The 19,900-nt window shown below is 46.2% G+C and overlaps 1 protein-coding gene across 3 annotated transcripts in view; it reads left to right on the top strand.

The window, feature by feature from the left end:
- The window catches only part of Runx1 (RUNX family transcription factor 1), a 240,061-nt gene that overhangs the window by 102,344 nt on the left and 117,817 nt on the right, over positions 1–19,900 (top strand). The window contains exon 1 of one of the 3 annotated variants that reach the window (XM_031364447.1): positions 13,845–13,961. The exons of the other annotated variants lie outside the window; for them this stretch is intronic. Coding sequence (XP_031220307.1) covers positions 13,859–13,961 — 103 coding nt within the window. The 5' untranslated portion in view covers positions 13,845–13,858. Of the gene's footprint in view, positions 1–13,844; positions 13,962–19,900 lie in introns of those variants that run through there. 3 annotated transcript variants of the gene reach the window in all.

Below are 19,900 nucleotides of genomic sequence, written 5' to 3'. Positions count from 1 at the left end.
AAAAAAAAAAAAAAAAAAAAAAAAAAAAAAAAAAAAAATGCATGGTCCTTTCTAACTAAAGCAAAAGGTCAATCAAAATTATTTAAAATATCACACCCTGGGGACAGCTTCTGTCAACAACTCACATATGTTCCACCCTTAATTTTGATTCTAATGGACATGGACAAAACACTTTAAATGCTGGAGAGCTATAGTGTCCAAAGAGACAGCTGGAAGGGTAGGTGCTCTGTGGCCCTGCTGCTTGGCAAATACCACTTATTCCACCCTGGTGACTCCTTAAGGCACAAGCTTCCTCATGTATATATGCACACATGCACACACACACATACACACTGTGCCAATTCAACATTCTTCGGCACCTTTCTGAGCTGTGCCCTGGTAATGCTAAAATATCCCTTCTACTTTGTGCTTCTAAAGAATGGATAACTGATAGTAGTCTGACATCTTGAATTTTTCTCAAGCTCTTGTTAAGAAAGTTCTGCATGGTAACCAGATTAAAACAGCAGAACATTACTGACTCTGTCCCTGATCATGTGTGACGGGCCACACTCCACTGGAGAATTCTCCTTGCCACTTCCCATCGCTTGACTTGAGAATGCATCATTCCACTCCCTGCTGCTGGCATCACAGGGCATTCTCCTTATGTGTCTTTGTCTCCCATGATGCTCTGCTCCTTCCAGAATGTCTCTCTTGACCTTTTCTGGACAGACTATTTCTACTCACCCCACATAGAGCAACAGTGGCCTAAAGAAAGGATTGCATCTGAGCTGAGGTTGCTGGACTAATGTGTTTGATGGGGATGCTAATGAAGGCATGGGGGAGGGATCACTTACACAAGGAGGTTTCTCACAGTGGCTTTATCTCAGCAAAGCTTATGGTAACATGGAGGACAGTGAATGAAAGTTGAACCACTGAGTCTTGTACACAGCTTGTAGGCGTCTATGCCTCTGAAGAGTCCCTCGTCTCCTTGCTGGTGACTAGAGTCTTGTTCCATGAATACGCTGAGCCTTCCATCTCCCACCACAAAGGAATGCTTCAACTTGGAGGAGACAGTCATACAATATATAAAGATACTGGTCATGCTGGATCAGGGGTCACGCTGGTCTTAACTTGATTATAGTGGTAAAGATTTTACTTCCAAAAGCAGTCACCTATACCACTCCTAAAAATTGGGAGTTCAGTTTAGCTTGGCATGGGGAGGAGGCAGGGGGATATGATTCAATTTGTAACACTGAGGAAGTCAATATAAGCTTGTTCCACCCCATTAGAGGATAATGAGAGAGCTCTGTGCAAGTTAAGTCTTCAGATACATGACCTGAACTATCAGTGGTATGGAAATTCTCATGGTTTGTCTAGGAGAATGAGATGGCTTGGAAACACAAAGTGTTTATAGAAATTATTGAGCTTAGATGGATCTCCAATATCTCCATCCATATGATGAAGCATTGGAGCCTTAAATATTAATGACATATAAGAAGGTAGAACTCTTGAGAAGCCATGGGTCACTGGGAGGGAGCCCTCCTGAATGAGACCAGCACCCTTCAAAGAGAGACACTGGAGCTTGCTTCTCTCTCCATCTTATGAAGAGACAATGGCAAGGTCGCCAAGTGCCAAGTGCCAACCAGAAAACAGAATCAAATCTGATGGCACCTTTGTAGGGTTATGGGGCCTGCTCTGCTTCTCCATGGGGCTCGGCTGCTCAGGAAGGCAGGCAGGAAGTCTGACCAGGCTTTCCCCCACGCCATTACCAGGTGGGTGTTAGGCCATGCTGAAACCCTAGGACATGGCTCAGGGGTCCCCGGGCCTTCAAGGAGGCTGGGGTCAACCAAAGCTGGCTCAGGGGTCCCCGGGCCTTCAAGGAGGCTGGGGTCAACCAAAGCTGGCTCAGGGGTCCCCGGGCCTTCAAGGAGGCTGGGGCTATCTAGTTCTCAGGCTCTTGGACATTCAGGCTGGAAGCCATGGAACAGTTGAGAACTGAGTGGTAGCCTGCAGGCTGGATCTAGCCAGGGGCCAGGAGGAGAAAGGGGGAGCTCTAGCTGGTCCACTGGGGAGGAGTCCTTGACTTGATGGTGGTGGGCTTGAACTTGGCTTGGTCGTGGCTGGGAGCACAGAGAGGCCTTCTGTGAGAGATTAGACTGTGTCTCTACAGGGGAAAGCCTTCTCCATGGCTCCTCCTTCGGATCCCAATGAAAAGAGGCAGTCCACGGTTTTAAGACATTTATTGCCATGGCAGAAAGTGGATGTATAAAACCATACCCCATTTCTCAGGGTGGGCCTGAGGTTAAATACCTTTGCCAGGAGGAGTGTCTGGAAAGGAAACTTATTAGCTAAGCCCTCCAGGCCTTTGGATACCTCATTAAAATAGAGATGTGTCTTGAGCCTATCTGACTACAGGTCATGTCCTCTACCTGTGGAGGGGCTTGGGGCATTGCCCTTACATAACCTATAGCCACAAATCTATGGGGGCTGTGGCTAGTAACAGGGGGCTGTTGTATGGAAACAGGTGAAGCACCTACCATCCCTTCAGTAACTCCAGGGCTTCAAGCCTTAGCTCAACCAGGACCAAGCTGCCTTTCATGGTCCCACACCCTTGACGTTGGACTTCTCAACTGCAGAACTATGACCAATACATGTCATTTAAGTTTCTTGGTCTAGATTCCATTATCTAACTGAGGCAGAGACAGGAGGAACTCCTCAGGAAGAGGGACCACTGAGATTCTTTAGTCTAGTAAGCAGGGGACTTCTTTGGATCCTCAGCTCACTGTCTTACCTCATGTCCCAGAAGTGTTCAAAGCCACTGACTCTCAAGGGATCTCACATGTGTCTTCTGTCACTTGTTCACATCCATGCACATGGCTCTTACCCTGCAATGGCTCCTCTCTTTGGCACCACCACAGATCAGTATCAAGTCACCCTTCTGCCTGCCTAACCCTGACATCCTGAACTCCAGGAATCTTGAACCTCCCAAGAGAATCAGTCTCATTTCATTGCCTGCTGCTAACTCCACTGTGTTACTGTTAACCTGAAGGGCTCAGGACAGAGACTGTACCCTTCATGTATTCCCAACAAACAGCACCTTGTTCTTAGCCAGTGCTCTCTGTGGAGCTGCTGAAATTTAGTTTACCTGAATTCTAAAGAAAAGGGTGAGGGACTAGACCCAGCTAAGGTCTGACATAGGAACAGTATCTGGAGAGAGGCTGGTGGCCAAACTCCTGTCAACTGTGGTGAAGTGCCAGGAGAGAAAGACACATTCTGCCATGTAAGGTGCCTGTTACTAAGGGCCCTAATTGGTGAAGTGGCTTGTATACTGCAAAACCACATAAAAATCAACACAATAAAGCCATTAGATCTAAAAAGAGAGGTGGCGTAGGGCACGTGGGAAAGCTCCAGACATGGACTGTACATCCAGGAGTGGCCACTACAGAAAGTCCCATGCAGAAAAACACATTCAAATTTGAACCAGAGAGGCATGGCTGAACAGGGGTATTGAAGATGAGATGACCAAGATCAGACACATGGCACATAAGTTCCAGACACTGCCAATGGGAAATGGATGAGGAATATGGGCCCATAAGAAAAAAGACAAAAATCAGTGGGCAACATGAGGAAGAATGGCTGGGACCTCCCTTTTGAGCAATGAGTAAAAGAATTGTTCACTGGATGCAAAGAGGAGGCCACCCAATGGGCTTGGGAGCCAGTCTTCAGCTGGGCTTGGAAGCCAGTCTTCAGTTGGGTTTCACACTGGAGTTATTTTGCTTTCCCATGGGATATCTCAACTTCACAAAATTAAAAACTAGGGCTTGGGATTTGGGGGTTAGGGTCTTTTTATAGTGGTGATTATAATTAGAGTTTTACTTGAGATCAAGTTCTGACTCTGGAAATGTGCCTCCCATTTCTCATGAATGATATCACTGATCTTAAAATGTACATAACTGTCATCAGGAGCAAGCAGAGCCCAGCTCTCTCATCACCTTTGTGATTTCTTCACGAGTTCAAGTGTGAAGTGGAAAAAAATGAAAACCACAAAACTAACGGACAATGCAGCCCGCCTCTTACAGAATGCAACTTAAATATAGATATTGCATCTCTACTGTTACACAAGATGAAAGAGAATCCACAGCCCACGGTGCCTGATAGTCTTGTCTTTTCCTTCCGGGTGGAGCTCCTCAGCCACCTGTCCTAACAGACAGGGGCATACTATCCTTTAAGAAGGATAATTGGGGAGCTGGAGAGATGGCTCAGAGATTCACAGCACTGGGTGCTCTTCCAGAGGACCCTTGTTCAATTCTTGACAACCACATGGCAGCTCAAATCTGTCTGTAACTCCAACCTGACACCTTTACACAGACATCCATCTAGGCAAAACACCAATGCACATAAAATAAACATAAATACAACATTTTTAAAAAGAAGGCTAACTGAGGCCCTCGTATCATGTTAATGAGAGGAAGCAGAATACAAGGGGTGTCACATAAGCAGAACATTGGTACATGGATAATAACCATATGAGCCTGAGCTGTCACATGCCCATCCCCACCCTGCCAATTACTAGCTATGTGAACCATAAATAACACATTGTATATCCTCTCTGGGACTCGCTTCTTCTCCTATAAAATAGAATATTTTTTAAAAAGGTTTCTCCAGAAGACGACATGAGAAGTTCACTTGTGACTCACACACTTACACATTCAAACACATGTACATGTTTATTCTCTCTCCTACATATGCACACATGTACATACACACACATCATCATAGACACATTTGCACACATGCACACACATCCATGAAAGGAGATACTCCACAGCACAGTTGGACCCAGAAGAAACCAGTCTTTAAAAAAAGAAAGAAGAAAGAAAGATGCTATACAATCCCCTTCATGAAGGTACAGAAATCTAACGAAGCCACAGAGGCATGAAGTGGGCAGATTGCCAAGTATTAGCAGGAGGGAGAAATGTGGAGTTGTTAAACTATGGTACCATTTCAGTTAAAGTAAGAATGTTCTGGGGATGGAGGGTAGGTGACAGTCACAGAATAGTGTGCATGTGTGTCAACTACCTCTGGGACTGTTCAGTTGACAATGATTATGATGGGAAATGCTTGTTAGGTGTGCTTGCTTTATCATTATCACAGAGATGGGCAGGGGTAATATTAGCAGAGGTCTTTCCATTCACACAAAAGGGCTTTATGGTGCGTGTGTGAACACACTGTGTACAGAGGAACAGAGGGGCCTCGGAGCCCAGGAGTTTCACTGTAGGCTTTGGATTAGAAGCTGAAAGGGCTATAGGAATGCCAAGTGTGAAGATTTTCTCCAGAAAGTCACCCAAAGGACACAGCCAGGTGTTCCTAGGAAGGCAGCACCTCCGCTGACATACAAAGGGGGAACGGCTCCGAAAGGCTTTTGTTTCCCTGGCCGTTCAATGTGGTCAGAAGTTGGCAAGCGTCTTGGTGTGTCTGGTTGGAATCTGCTTCTCCCGGGTGGTGCTGAGAGCCTCAGGCCTTTCTTCTTGCTTCATCTCATCATTCAGGAACATAACAGAGTAATCCTTGTTCCTAGAGACTTGCCCACGACTTACCATCAGGTGGTGGAAGACAGCCTGGAGTCTTTGGAAAGTTTTTGGTTATAAAATGAGAAAACATCAAGATAAGTATTTATTAGAGGGGTTGGGAGTGAGGCTGTAACAGTTACTTAGTTGCTAAAATATAAAACACAGCTTTAAAGAAAATCCTTGAGAATTCCCAACACTAGAGGGAAAGACAGTACGAGCCAAGGTGTTGAAGAGGAAGAACATTTTTTTCCTTTGATAGTGATTGTTTTTGTAGCATCTGGCCATCAGACATGGGCTTGAATTAATTCTGATTTCCACATCTGAACACTGAATGTGGACTTCCAGAAGGTTTTGCTGTTTTGTTCTGTATGCTCATCAGAGAGCCAAATTAGGGATTTCCAAGAGTCCCTGCTCAGTGATTAGCTTTTAAACAAGTGTGAGTGAATGAGTGAATGAATGAATGAACGAACATAAACCTTTTCTATTTGCTTACTGGTGTGCCTCACAAATATAATGCACTATTATAAAATGTTCATGCTTCCTTCTCAATTTGACTGAGACCTAAGATGGTTCATCTGAAATTAACGTTGTTTAGTATTTGCTAAAACTAACTTTGGTTGGGCATAAACCTGAATTTACATTCAATTATCAAACATCAGTTACTAAAAATACTCGCCACTTCCTAGATCTGATTCTGTTTCCGGTCTATGAGGAGCTCACTCAGTTGAGGAAGGAAGTACTTTTATCCCCATGCTAATTTGGTCAATCATCACCTCTCCCTAAAGAGGGAGGCTCTGGGGCAATGAGCCAGATGTTTGGTAGAGAACCAGGCCTCTAAGAAGGGAGTAGAGCCCACCTAACGCACTGAAGCAAAAGATAGGCCAGTGGCACCTGGTGAGCAGAGAGGAGAGGATCTATAAATAATCATATATCCATAGGCCAGGAAGTCCCAAAAGCCAGCTGAGTCCTTTATTGCATAGTAGCCTGGCTCACCTGTAAATGTAATCATAGTGAGTTTCTTACCTTGGTTCTCACTTGTCACTAGATTAGACCCTTTCTCTCACAACCCCCTTCTCTCCACCATCAGCACTTGCCAAAGACTGAGCTTGCAGTCCCTTGCCAAGAACTGTTAGGTTTTGGTATGGAGGAAAGCAATGTAGGATACAGGCAAGAACACACATTCGGGAACCAACTTGCCTGGGTTCTAATCCTGGCTCCATTTGGTGGTGTGCTATGACATTAAGCAACTTTGTGAATGTCTGTGTGCCTCAGTTTCCTCATCTACTGAAAGTACATAATAGCAAGAACTAACAGCAATAGACAATGAAAGGGTTGCCTTGGTTGACAATGACGTGATGTACTACAATAGTGTCTGGCACGTGCTAAGCATTATATTCTACCTCAATTTAACTTCCATATTTTCTGCATCTTATTTAGCATGGTTTTAGAAGTTTGTAAAAGATCTACAGTATAGTCCCCATAACTAGAAAGTTGATGCATCTCAACAAAGAGTAAAATCGAGGCCACTAAGGTGATCCCGATGGAGATGAGAATGCTTTTTCAGTTATTGGTCAAGCACAGACCCTTCCATATACACCTTGCTTCCCACACAGTTAGTGTGAACTTGGCAAGGCTGGCACTGGCTGGGTGACTTAGGTACAAAGGTCAGAGGGCAGTTGAGAAGGATTTCTGTGCCTTTGCCTTCCCATGCCAAGGGCAGCATGGTGGGGAATGTCTCTGACCAGCCTGATGTTCACACAGACTCATGGCATCTGAGGTCGAGGTGAGTCACCTTACAAACCGACTGCAAGTTCCAGGGATGATGTTAGGCCTGTCTTGGGTAGCCACCAAACTCTCCTTTCATGGCAGTCATACGAAGACTGGAGAATCTGGGCATGCTAACTAATGTGCCTCCGGTCTCAGTGTTTCTGTCCACCTTTATTTTCTGCACGAAGTGGGAGAAATCTAAAGGCAATGTCACTTGGTGACATCTTCCTTCAACAGGAGCATCCTTGACTCGATTTAGAATCCCAACTCTGTACAGCATCACTTATATTGGCTAATGATCAATTGGCCATGCATTTGGAACCAGGATATAGAATGCTCATGTAAATTCCAATTTTGGTAATTCAGAGCTAAAAGCTTGCACAGTTTCTAATGTGGGCTTTCTGTCTCAGCCCCCTAGGAGAAGCACCACAGTATCTTCTACATGTTAGCTCCTTCCCTCTGTCCAGCTTCATAGATCTGGGGTCCATTTCCGCCTGTCTTCTCCATCTCCCTTCTCTCCCCATGGCTATCATAGTACCTCACTCAGATGTCTACAAACCTTCTTGTTAGCTCAGTGTCTATTCATACATCCTTCTCACTGCTGTCTCAAGCATAACTGCTTATGTGATCTGTCTGTCAAAACCCCTGAATGATGGCCATTTGCCCTTAGGAAAGAGGTCGCCAAACCCCTTAGTTAAGGAGGCTGAGTTATAGTGCTTCTAGCATACCAAAAATGGAAATGACATGGGCTCAGCATCCACATTGCTCTGACAGAGTCTATGGCTTGGCCCTGCTGCTTTAATGGCTGGGCAGCTTTGAGTCTTGCTGTCTGGCACTGTATTTCTGTGTGATATGAGACCTTCCATGGTCCTTTCCTCAAGGTTGTAATGAGTTTTCAATGAGAGGAGACACAAAAGAAGACTCACTCAGTCTGACAATTTCAAAATGCTGCACCCCTCCAGGCCACACCCTGCATGCACCTTGTTTTCCACAGGGAAGTGTGTGCTGCAGCGGGCGGGCTCCCCAATGGGCCACTCAGGGACAGCCTACATCCACCCTCGTCCTTGGCTTGCTTTACCGTGTGGCCTGTCCTAGCCACCTTTTCCTTTGTAATATCCAAGCCCTACACTTCTTTCAGACTCAATCCACCCATCCTCTCCTTCTCTAAGCTTCCCCAGCCCTTCCAGATGGGACCCATTACTCTCCTATCCCAGGCGCTTATAACCTGTGCTTTACAACTTACGATCACATTCACTGAATTTTTTGTAGATCAATCTGCCATCCCCCAGCTGTTAAAGAACGGGATCATTCAATCAAATTCTACCCTTCCCACTCCTCAAAATGCACAGGACAGGACTTATCCCGTGTGGAGAGCTTGCTCTGCGTTAATTGAGTGTACAGCTCCTAGGCTAATTTCTTCAAGTGCGTTATTGGGTGTGTTAATTGTAAAGCAGCAGGGATCAACTCCTGCCCTATCCCAGACTTGCAAACGCACTGCTGCTGAGCCGCGACTCTGTATTTCACTGAAGATCCGGTGTCTGACGTGGCACTAAGCTCTCAAGTTTCATTTCACTTGGTGTGTCAGAAAATCAATCTGAGACTTGAGCAAAATCCTAAAGCTCTCTCCCAGCCCTAGAGCCGTGCTAAATAATTCATGTCTCTCCCCCACCCCTGTACTAAAAAAGAAAAGAAAAGAAAAGAATCTCCAATTCTTGACTAACTCTCAGAATCTGTATGATCCTCATGCCTTTTTTCTTATTAGATATTTTCTTTATTTACATGTCATATGATTTCATCCTCATGCCTTTGAGGAGTTAAGATGACCTGTATTTCAGGATAAAAGCTTTTTATTTCCAAAACTTAAGATGTAAAGAAGTTGTTGATATTCCACACTTCAGACACCCAAGATTCTTTATTTATTTTTATAGACTTTTGTAATATTAACTTTGTAACACTGGCCTAGAAAAATGGAATCCACAAGTGTTTCTATCCAGGGGAATTCTGGAATGAGTCGTTGTCAACATTATTGATGTCTCCTATCCATTTCTCCAGTCTGGTGACAATGTCCATTTGGTCAAGGAAGTACAAATGTAGAAAGAGACAAGATCGAACATTCAGACATTAAAAGCGGTAGTGCCAGTCTATATTCATGTGTATTTCTCTGATTGTCCTTCCAATGCTCTCCTCCCTTGAGGCTCATCACAACAGCCATCCTTGAGGACCTCTGCCCACACAGACTCTGAGTAGGGGAAAACAGGGGTGATCATCTAGGGAGAGTCAAGGAGCATCCTTAGTGGGACACTGCTTCGAGCCTGTCTCCACCTGTCCGCCATTCCCTACGTCTCCCTGAAGTCACTTCTTTATCCCCATCTGCCCATTACCCTGATCCTAACCCTAACCCTAACCCTAAAGCCCCTTCCTTATAAGCATCAGAACATAAAATTCTCTCAAATACTGAAAAGCAAACCAACATATTATGAGCATGTTGTAATATTTTTAATCAATTTTCCTCATCATTCTAGTACTTTAGCAAGGAAAATACAGTGGCATGTGTTCCCTTAATTGAGCAGCTGCTGCTCGGTGCTGTAATGAATACCACAGGCCTGTGCCATTCAGTTATCATAGTAGTGTGGTAAATTAGGAGCTGCTGTCCTCATTGTAGAACTAAAGAAACAAGACTAAATGGCCAGCCCGCAAGACACACAGAGGAAGCAAGACCTCCAGCCACTCTGGTGTCCCCTCCCAAGGGTTTGTTTCCTGGCTTTAGGCCAGATCTCTTTGGTGGCACTAATGCTTGAAGAACTTGATGAAGGGCTGCCTTCTGGAGTAAAGGATCAGTTCAGACACAGTCATAAAGAATAAGACACACAAGTCAGAAAGCCAGTGTCACAGCTGCATTGCCTGCTGGGACTTGAGGCTTATGAACAGAGGAGCATCAACTGCCTCGTGCTGAGGTCACTCTCCTGTCTCAACCATAGCTGAGGCAGTGCTGGGCCTGTAAAGCAAGAAGACACAGACAGGATCCTGCACACCAGGCCCTATCACCAGCAGGAGGGATGAGGCGGGAGCTGAGTCTCATCATAGGAGAGTGTGTGCTCTCCTATCCTTCACTCATCATCATCACACACCAAGTGCAGAGTGCCTAGAGTCACGCCAGGGCCCCAGTGAAGTCCACAGTGGTGAAGAAATAGCACTCTACCAAAGTGGACCTATCAGGAGCTTCCTTCCAGTGTGTACTCAAGGAAGCATGGTGACTCCCTCACACGGGGAAATGCTACCTCCCTCACTGCAGAAGATTGTTGCAGGCATCTCTGCAGAGATCAAGATGTCATGCTTACTGCCCACAGGGCCCAGGGCAAGCCAGTTACAGCACTGCTCTGAATGTTGCCATTCATAGCATCTACATAATGGAAGGGAATCTTCCCTGTGGGTGGGATTGCCACCACAGGCCAACAGTGAGCAGATCTTACAATCTCAGCTACGGAAAGAGGAAAGAACCGGGCTGCTTATAGACACTCACACCCAGGACAGAACCTTAGCAAGCCGTGTTTGGATGGAGAGCCTCCTGTTGCCCTCAGCACAGCCTGGGTGATTTCCCCCCCTCTAGACCACAGAGTGTATTGAGTGACAGTAGGTTATGCCATGTTTCTTGAATGTTCCAAGCCTGAATGGCCACAAGAATGTGAACCTATACGTCACCCCATTGAGAGCCCCGGAAAGAACATATGGTTTAGATTTTTAGACAACACTCCATGTAAAGAGGGTTTCTTTTTATAGAGACATATTTTTAGTCTCTCCAGAGCTAAACTCTGAGCTGAATTGAATCCATACAGCACACTGTTCCAAACAAGAGCTGAAACACAACTTTGTGTCAGAGTAATACATTGTTAACTGATATGTCAGAAAATCAATTAATTACTTTTAAGAAGCAGTTAAGAGAAGCCCTACAATGCTGCCACTTGAATTATTAAAGAACGTGATGTAAAGGGTCCCCATGCCTGCCCTCAAACTGAAACATGATGTTGGAGGGTTGTACAAAATGCCCATGCTTTCGTGGGTCCCCATGGAAAATAGTATAAAGTGGAATGACAAATCTAGTAATAATAATAATAGCAATAGTAATAACAGAGAGGTGACAAGCCTTGAGAAGCAAGTGTCTGATGGAAGTAGGGGTCGATCAGCCAGCTCTGCTCAGTCCTCAGCTAGGCTGCTCCCATCTTGGACTGAAAGACGCACAGCTCATGACTGGGCAAGCTGCTCCCCCAACAATGCTTTCTTTCCTCTGTGGTTGAGTCGCCCTGCAGGTCTGTTTCTTTCCAGGGCAATACTCTACTCAGAGAAGGGTTCTGGCAAGACTCACTGTTGTAGTGTGAGCATGAAGCATCAGTGACCATGTGATTCAAGGACAAGCCTATCAAAGTCCCAGGATTGGTCAGGAGGGTGAGGTCTCGGCGGACAGTGTCCAGAGCCTTCCCAGTGTTGCAGCGGGCTCTGTGGGCACCCTCAGATGATTACAGAACTCCTGTGGGGAAGTGAGCCAGTGGTAGAGAGGACCCAGGATGAAGCCCCAATGGTAGGAAGGAAGTACCACCCCCACAACATGGTTTGTATCAACTTGGACAGCTTAGCTGAGCTCCAGTCACTACATGAATATGTCCTATATGTCTGGAAAGAATTCGAACACTGACCTGGAGTTTTAAGACTTGCCTTCAACACAGCTTCCTCAAATATGGAGAAACCATCTCTACATCCTCAAATATGGAGAAACCATCTCTACCAAACTTTACCTGAGCTCCAGAGACAAGCAAAGCACAGTAGTGAGATATCGTCCTCGCTCCACTCCTGTGCTTTTGGTTTTGCCAGAAAAGTTTACCAAAGAGAAATCCCATGAGTTTGCATATGCAGGGCAGGAGCATGAGGAGGAGGCCACCATTGGCCACTTGTGATTACCACTGTCCCCCAAACACTGATGGGGTCTTAGGGAGTTCCTCAGACTGATGACCTCTCCAATCTCCAAAGCCCTGGAGGTCCCAAGGGAGACAGGACATGGGGAGATCCTGATGGGTCTGTTGTCTGTCAGTGGCAATGGAGTTAGCATCAGTCTGGATCAGACAAGGACTCATAACTAGAGGGTAGAAAAGAGTTCAGTGAGTGACTTGACACCAGGCATAAGAAGGGAGATTGCTTCAACTCATACTTTCCTAGATAACAACTGAGCAGCCATGACAAAAACTGGGAGGTTGAGGGATGTGGCCCTGGCTAAGAAGAGATGCTAAAAGGTCCCAAAGAAGGAGGATATTTGTGTATTTGGGGACAGATTAAGGATCATGGTGGAGTAAGCTGAGCAGTGGTATTCAGGTTATGCAGGGGCTGGGCTCGCTTCTCATAAGGTCTGGGATTCTCTGTGCCTTGAAGGAGAGACCTGGTCCGATTTCCTTTACTCTGGTCCTTTGACTGCGGGGATGCTGGAGCAGAAGCTGTCAAGGTGATCAGGCAGCCACTCCAGAATGAGGGAAAGAAGACTGGCAGTCCCAGGGAGCTGCTAGGAAGAGCTGGACCTTCTTCCTCCCAACCAGAGCCTCCAACGCTGGGCCGTTGGCAGGCCACTCTGCTCTCCACACACAGTTCCAGACTTGCCAGGTGAAAAACCTTGGCATGGCTCCCTTTCTGTGTCTCATGGGTGCAGGATTCCCAGAACTGTCAGAGGTTTAGTCTAGGTTCCCCCAGCAGTAGACTTTGCAGCTGCTCTCCTTAATACCCCTGCTTCTTACCCGATCCCGCAAATGCATTTGGATGCTTATTGTAAACAACGTTAGCCACTCAGCATCCACAGGCCCCGCTCCACCAAGGGAACTAGACAATACCTACCTGATCCCTTACTGACAGCTCCTACTGTCCCCAAAGACTTTTATTAAAGGCTTCTTGTGCCCTTGTGACAGACCTTGTACTGAAAAGTCATGCTGTCTCTACTTTAAACATCAGTGTGAACTGTAGGAATCAGCAAGGGTGTAATGTGGTGACAAGACACAGGGGCCAGGTGCTGGCCTGAGACTGAGGGCAGTGGCCGCTCAGCAGGCAATGGCCAGGCTCTGTACAACATTGCAGCAGCCTTACAGGCTTTCTCAAATAACTGCGGGGCCCAGTGAAAAAAATAAGCTCTCTCTCTCTCTCTCTCTCTCTCTCTCTCTCTCTCTCTCTCTCTGTCTCTGTGTGTGTGTGTGTGTGTGTGTGTGTTTGTGTGTGCTTGTTTGTGCACATGTGCATATGTGCATGTGTGAGTGTGCATGTGTGTGTGCATGTGTGTATATGTGTGTGTGCATGTGTGCCAACTTGCAGCAAGGAAGGTAAGAATGAATAAAGGAGAAGGAGTGGGGTAGAGGGAAAGATAATAAGGAGGAAGGGAAATGAGAAGAGGAGGAAAGGGGGGTCGGGGAGAGACATAATGGCAGAGATGACTTAGTGAGAGGCCTCAGAACTCGGAAGAAGCGCCTCAATCTTGGTTATCGGGCTGCCTTTCCCATAGCTGCCTGTGGTGAATAACCATGCCTCTCAGGAGGGCAACCTGCTGGAGTCTGAGACTGGAGGACAAATCCAAAGAAGAGTGTGGCCTCTGGGGCAGGGACTCCCTTCTGAAACTCCCTCCAGGTCTGTAAACAGTGCTTTCTCTTTCTTCTTCCCTCCCTTCCCTCTCTTCTCCTTCCTTCCCCTCTTTTCCCTTTCTCCCTCCTCCTGCCTCCCCTACCATTCTCTCTCGTATTGAGAGCATCACAGGGGCCTCTGTAACAACATAGGGAGGGGCCTCATCCTCCTAATCTGTCCCAATCTCTCCTCCTTTCTAGACTGATTTGCAGAGTAGAATTTGATATAAGAATAAGAGACAGAGAGAGATAGAGAGAAAGAGAGAAACAGAAATACAGAGATAAAGAGAGATGAGAGAGGGGGGGCAAACAGACAAAAAAGGAGGAACAAGATTCTAAAGGTGTCTGGAACCTTTCAAAAGGCTTGATCTGTTTGCATGTTAAGAAGATAAAAGTAACACAAGCCAGCATGAATCTCCATTCAAGGACTGATACTTGGTTTCAGAGATTCCCCATCTAAATGAGGGCAAAGTGGGTCTTCTGCAGAGCCTGGCATTCTGTGCACACCAAGAGTCTGCGAGTCAGACTGAGCTTGGCCACCTTCTCTGAGGCCTTGAGAATAATCCATGGAGTCCAAGAAAACAAAATGCATCAGATGTCAACACAGAGCAATCTACTGCCCCAACGATAAGAAACATCTTCCTGTGTCTCCATGTGCCCATGTGCATGTGCAAACACAGAAGCATGTGCTCATGTGTGCACACATACACACACAAGCACACACACACACACACACACACACTCAAAAGCCCTACTCTAGCAGAGAGATCCATGGCTTGGTTCCTCTTTCTTTAGAATTACAGATAAGCTGTTACATCTCCTCAATCACTGGTCCCATTTGATAAATACGCCAGAGTTCAAAGGCTGAGTGTGGCTGAGGGCATTTGGAGAGGGATGATAAAACTGTGTCTGATAAACACAAAAAGCTTCATCAATATAGAGCTACAAATTGGGAGCATGGGGCTCACTTGGGCGGTGAAGCTGTTATCTACAGGGCTAGCCCCAGAAGATAGCTGAGAGAGCAGGAGGCATTATCTATCTGCCTTCACAAGAGGAGCCGCACCTCCCCCGGTGCTGTCTGCAAAGTCCAGGAAACACCTTGCAGGGGTTGACGCAAGGGGCCATCCAGGCCCCAGTGACAGTTGGCATTGTGTTGTAACACAACATTGAGCAACACCCTTGCAGTAGGGCCCACTCTGTCCTAAGACACTTCTCCCAAGAAAGACAAAGATATTTTGAGTGTCTTTGTTGTTGTTGTTGCTGCTGCTGTTGTTGTCGCCTTTGTTTCAGCTTAGGTCATTAAAGAAAAGAAAGAAGTCCCTCTTCCACCATGCTACTTAAAAAAATAAATGTCCCTGAAGATGGACATTTTGTCCAGGAAGATGGTCTCTTTGTCCCTCGGTCCAACTGGCCTCGTTGAGTAAGTCTCCCTTTTCTGCTTTAAGACAGTTAATGCCAGTTCCTTTCTATCTCACTGTACCATAGCTTGAGAATCCCAAAGAATTCTTCATTCGTGTTTTTCTGGAGATCAGGTTGTCCATTGCTGGGACTTTGGGGGACTGGAGTTAAACTTGTGGATCACTCTCAGGAAAGGACTTTGAAAGAAAAGATGGCTGCTGGAGCTTTCCAGGAGCAATTTCTAAATTTCTTGTAGAGAAAATTTCACAAGACCCTCCTGATTTTAGGGAAGTTGCAAAATGGCCAATGGAAGAGGCACGGGGCTACAGAGGAGGGTGAGACAATCTTCTCAGAGGGAGAGTCCCAGGCCTGTGAGATAAGGGAGCTGGAAAAGTCAACTTGTTTCTTGGAGTCCACTTGCTCTCTGAAAGTACACAAATTATATTAAGTGTCTGTCTGGAGGAAAATGATTAGCAGCATCTCCCACAGAAAGGTGGCTACTGGAGCAACCCTATTCTCATGCTTACTTCAGAATTGTCCTTTCGGTGGGTGGCCAGCTCCAGCATCTCAGGGTGCTCCAGCATCTCAGGGTGCTCCAGCATCTCAGGGTGCTCCAGCATCTCAGGGTGCTCCAGCATCTCACAGTGCTCCAGCATCTCACGGTGCTCCAGCATCTCACGGTTCTCCTGCATCTCAGGGTGCTCCAGCACCTCTCTCACGGTACTCCAGTATCTCATGGTACTCCAGCATTTCACAGTGCTCCAGCATCTCACAGTGCTCCAGCATCTCACGGTACTCCAGTATCTCACGGTACTCCAGCATCTCACAGTGCTCCAGCATCTCACAGTACTCCAGTATCTCACGGTACTCCAGCATCTCACAGTGCTCCTGCATCTCAGGGTGCTCCAGCACCTCTCTCATGGTACTCCAGTATCTCAGGGTGCTCCAGCATCTCACAGTGCTCCAGCATCTCACAGTTCTCCTGCATCTCAGAGTGTTCCAGCAGTTCCAACTCAGTCTCTTCTTCTTTGTAATTTGTTGAGAACAGCATGGTTTCAGACTCGGCAATGGAGGAAACAGAGGCACAGAAAAGGTAGAGAATCTACAGAGTCACATGCAATGTTACCACACTTTGCCGTGGAACCCATGTGACAGAGTGTGTTCTCAGACGGACTTCCCTCTGGGTCAGAAGGTTTCAGACGTCTTTGTAACCAGCAGCCAGAAGGCCTTTGTCACAGTTGATCTTTGGGAAGCAAGCGCTGGCTCCCTGGGTGGCATTATGTCACTGGTGTTCCATCCTCTCTTCTTTTCTTCTTTACTAACGGAGTCTGCCCTGTGGCGGAAACCCTGAGGTTGTTTTTAAATTTTCGAGTCCCACTCTTCTCCCTGCCCCTGAGCTTAGGAGGCCTGACCTATTCTGGGTCCCTTGCCCTCTCCTGAGCCTCCAAAGGTTACACTTGGAAGTGCTGACCTTAGAGTTGAGGTTTTTACTGAAGGGGTGCATAACCCGCCCAGCTAGTTTTGAATCTACCATCAAAACCTAATAAATAATGGATACTAATGACAGCACTGAGACACCTCTCCGCACTGTCCTCCCACCGAAGTCAGAGAGAATCAAGGCTGCTCCCTAAAAATGGCATATAGCTCTCTAAATAAAGAGCTGTAATGTGTTTTATATTTAAGCCATAAGGCTATGGGCTCAAACCCAAGTGGAGATGGGCTCTGCTCCTTAAGTACCATTCTGGAACAGTCATTGTTAAAACAGCTCATTTCCTTAGATGCAGGGCTAGAGCTGGCCTATGGCACGTCTGTCTGCTCCATATACCTGGTGGGGGGGTGTCCCCAACAAGCCAGGCAGTCCTTCCAAAAAGGCATCTCTAAGAAACTTCTGGAATTAGGGAGCTGAACAGTGTTGTTTTCAAAATGCCCAAAATTTGAAGGTCATCAGCTTCAGTCACGGAGAGCAAAGGAGGAGGGCCTGAGTTCAGTCCCAGGGCCACAAGAGACAGGTGTGCACTGTGGCCTGGGAAGGTGGGACATGCAGATCCTGGGGCTCACTGTGAGTGTTAGACCAGTCAGAATACTGTCTGGGTAGCAATAAGAACAGCACTGAAGAGTGACTCCTGGGGCTCTCCCTGGCTTACACACGTCCACACAAACATGTACCCACACATACACACACATACATGTACATGTACACACACACATATACACACACATACATGTACACACAAACATATGCACACGTACACACAAACACACACATACACACAACACACACACACACACCTATATACACATACACACATGGGTATTCACATACATACATACACATACACATGTAGACACACACACACACCTATATACACATACACACATGGGTATTCACATACATACATACACATACACATGTAGACGCACACACAAACATGTACACACACATACACACATATGAAAACATGCATGTACATAGACACAAGAGAGAAGAGCATCACTCTTCTCCAGCCTTGGGCAAGTCCTTTAACTTCTTTTGGCCTAGGAGGGTGTTCCTAACTTATCAACTTTAGATTAAATGAGATAGTGTGACAAAAAGCCTTAGTCACAGCTATGAAGCTCAAAGTAGCTCAGAAGATGCTCTGGTATTTGGTCATGCACATTTGTCTGGCTGACAAAGCCCCATGGACATAAGCAAGGCTTTTATTTCTGAGATCCCATGACTTTCTGTCTTTATATATTTGAAGCACCTGATGGATTCCCAAGGTTAAGATCAGAGGGCCCAGCTTTTTCTTCATGAAGCCCAGCATTAACGATGCAGAGCAGTGAGGACTTGCTACCCTGCTCACTGGGCTCTTTGTGGTAGGAAAGATAAGTTACTTCTTTGCCTACTAGAGCGATGCTGTGTTACTTTAGACAAGAATCATGGTTATGTCTGAGCATCGAAACACCCATACCGGAGGGACTGAGGTCTTAGGAGGGTGCTGATGCCCAGTTCTTATTTACTTATTCATAACACAATGAACATCCATGGATGAAAAGAGGGGCTTTGCTCTTGAGCTGCTGCTGCAGAGTCATTTAAGGTGCATGTCCTTAGGACCTGAATGTTCCAAAATCTTAGAAATCAATAAGAAGAGGATGTTTTTGTTATAGAAGTTTTATTTTTAACTTCTGCAGGGGAAAAAAAATTTCCTTGGTGAGCTTCAGGTGACCCAGCACTTTCTAGACATCTACCAATGTTCTTGGTTCCCCTTGAACCTCTATTTGCAAACCATAAACCCAGGAAAAGGACCCCTGGTCTCCTCGTGCTCTCTCTATACTGTGGGGAGTCCATGTGCTCTTTGATGCTAGTATTGTATCCTAGCTTGCATCTGAAAAATTCCTTTGTTGGTGGTGGTATGTTAAGACAGGGTCTCTCTGTGTTGCCAGGGCTCACCTCAAGCTCCATGCCATCTGCTTGTCTCCGCCTCCCACGAGTCGGCATTCCCTAGCTGTGAACACTTCTACATAAAGATGGCTGTGGGTAACATTCTGACTAACATGAGTCTTGTTTTTCTTCTCTTAGCTTTGGTCCCCAGTCTTCACTACAAACAGACTTTAGGGGGGATATGGTCAATCAGACCAGTGGGCATATGGTCATAAAAATGAACCTGCGAGTTTGTGTAAGGAGTGGGTTTAACCTGGAGACTAGTCCTTTTCCACTTTGTGTGGGCAAGGTGGAAGAAAGGGGTGTATCACATCAGTTATGGGGTGAAAACTGCCATCCTGGATATGCCTGAGGCAAAAGGAAGAGCAGAGAATCCTCCTGTGAGCTGGGTTAGTGTGGGAAGGGATCTGCCCCTCCCTCCCCTCTCAGCTCCTGTTGGTGTTCGCTGTCATTCAGCTAAGAAGGGGTCCAGCCCATAAGAGGGGGTCCAGCCCATAGCCCAGCCTGTGCTGCCATGGTGCTCTTCTTGGCTTCTGAGGGGTCTTTGGTGGCTTCCACTAAAAGGGGCTTTTGACTAAACAAGACTGTCACCCTTATATACACTACACGGTTTCTGTTCTAAGAAAAAAGACTTGGGAGGCAGAGGCAAGAGGATCAGGAATCCAAAGTTGTCCCCAGCTACAAAGTAAGGGCCTGCCCAGCATGAGCTGACGGAGACCCTTCCTTTCCAAAGCACAGTCAGAACAAGCTGACTTCATCCACAATATTCACAATATTGAGACCCTTCCCAACACACAAGTAGATAAAGCTGACTCCATCTCCAATATTTTCCCCTGACATATGGGATGCTCCTAAATCAAGGGCTTGACTTGATTACAGTGCTACTTAGATTTGAATGCTAAAAGATTAAAATTAAAAATGTAAAGTCCACATTTCTACAACTATCTTGCTTCAAATCCATCTTATATCTTCATGGGCATTTAAATTGTTGAAGTGATTAGAGAAATGCTGGGGGAAGGAGGGACTGTGGGCCAGCAGTGAAATGCCTTACTCAAAAGGACCATGTTAACCAGCTGTGCATGTGACGTTACCCTCAGAGCTGGCATCTTCATGGGCTAAGTTACCCT

Source organism: Mastomys coucha, unplaced genomic scaffold, assembly GCF_008632895.1.
Source record: "Mastomys coucha isolate ucsf_1 unplaced genomic scaffold, UCSF_Mcou_1 pScaffold12, whole genome shotgun sequence".
Classification (NCBI taxonomy): Eukaryota; Metazoa; Chordata; class Mammalia; order Rodentia; family Muridae; genus Mastomys; species Mastomys coucha.
This window is presented reverse-complemented; position numbering and strand designations above follow the sequence as displayed.